This window comes from Trachemys scripta, chromosome 12 (genome assembly GCF_013100865.1).
Source record: "Trachemys scripta elegans isolate TJP31775 chromosome 12, CAS_Tse_1.0, whole genome shotgun sequence".
In the NCBI taxonomy this organism is placed as follows: domain Eukaryota; kingdom Metazoa; phylum Chordata; order Testudines; family Emydidae; genus Trachemys; species Trachemys scripta.
The window spans coordinates 41,249,533-41,250,911 of NC_048309.1; the positions used below are offsets into that span (position 1 = coordinate 41,249,533).

General features: G+C 49.9%; 1 gene segment (V, D, J or C); it reads left to right on the plus strand.

Annotated features, from left to right (window-relative positions):
* Nucleotides 1-78: 78 nt before the first annotated feature.
* LOC117885737 lies at nucleotides 79-950 on the plus strand. The segment is given in 2 exon segments: nucleotides 79-243; nucleotides 338-950. Coding segments are annotated over 2 exon segments (507 nt in total).
* The last annotated feature ends 429 nt before the right edge of the window (nucleotides 951-1,379 follow it).

The following is a 1,379-nucleotide window of genomic DNA, read 5'->3' on the forward strand; positions in this document are numbered from 1 at the left end:
AAGAAACTGAGTTCACTCTAGGAAATAATTGGAGTCTCTTATAAGAAGGGAGATATGCAAATAGCGGTGAGAGTTTCCTGTTTAAAGCTGTCTCTCTCACTTCCACGGCTGCACCCGGACAGACAATCTGCAGCCTCTGTCTCTGGGCAGTCACCAGACAACCCCCCTGAAAACTCTCCTCTCCAAACACAGGGACAATGAGACTTTGGTTGTATCTCGTTCTCATTGCAGCAGCATTTGAAGGTATTTTCTCCCTTGCCGTGTGTTGGATAGTCAGGGGATTGTTATTCTGTTTCCCTACATATTCATGTTCCCCATCATTCATCTTTATCTCCAGGTGTCTGGTCCCAGGCGCTGGTGGAGTCCGGAGGGGATGTGAAAAAGCCCGGAGACTCTGTCCGCCTCTCCTGCAAAGCCTCCGGCTTCACCTTCAGCAGCTACTGGATGGGCTGGGTCCGTCAGGCTCCCGGGAAGGGACTGGAGTGGCTCACCTGGATTCACGGCTCTAGCATATACTACAGTGACTCCATAAAAGGGCGATTCACCGTCTCCAGAGATGACCCCAACAGCCTGCTGTACCTGCAAATGACCGGCCTGAAGCCCGAGGACACCGCCCGGTATTACTGTGCGAGAGACACAGTGAGGGGAATCCTGATACTGCTAATACAAAAACTCAAGCTGCAGAATCTTCTTTCTGCCATGCGCCGCGTGGGGGCAGCACTTCCACAAACCATCCAGCACTGGGCACAGGAACAGGATCTACAACCAGAGCGAAAAACCCTCTCTCGTCAGGTTTGAGATCTCTGTATTCATATACGATCACGTGTCCATAAAAACTGCAACAACTTAACTATCACATGCTTACACTGGCACTCATCAGACACTGAAGTAAAACTGCAGACTGCACAAGAGAAATATTTGGGGAACCAATTGTTCAGTGTGAGAATCAGAACTTGGGCTTCCAAAGCTGCCTAAAAGAGATGACTGTAAAATGCTTTTGTTGTTTGTTGGGGGATGGGTAGAATTGCTCTCAAATCCCTCTGAAAAACAATGAAATACCAGTGTCGATCTAACACACACTTCAAAGGGTACATCAGGCTCCAAACACCTCTAGACTCAACAGAAAAACAGATTTTCCCCTGATTCTTCCCTTTTCACTTCTCTCTAAGGGCCTGACCCACAGTCCGCTAACGCCAGAGGTGGGTCTTTCCATTCACTTCACCAGACTGTAGCTCAGCCCTTACACCTGGAGGGATGGGAGGGGATTCAAGGGAGCTCTTGGTGAACCTGTATGGTCAGATGGCCCCGCACTCGCTGGGCGCTGCCCAGACACAGAGTTCGCACCAGTCCGACCACTGGCCAAATAACTCCAAGCATTC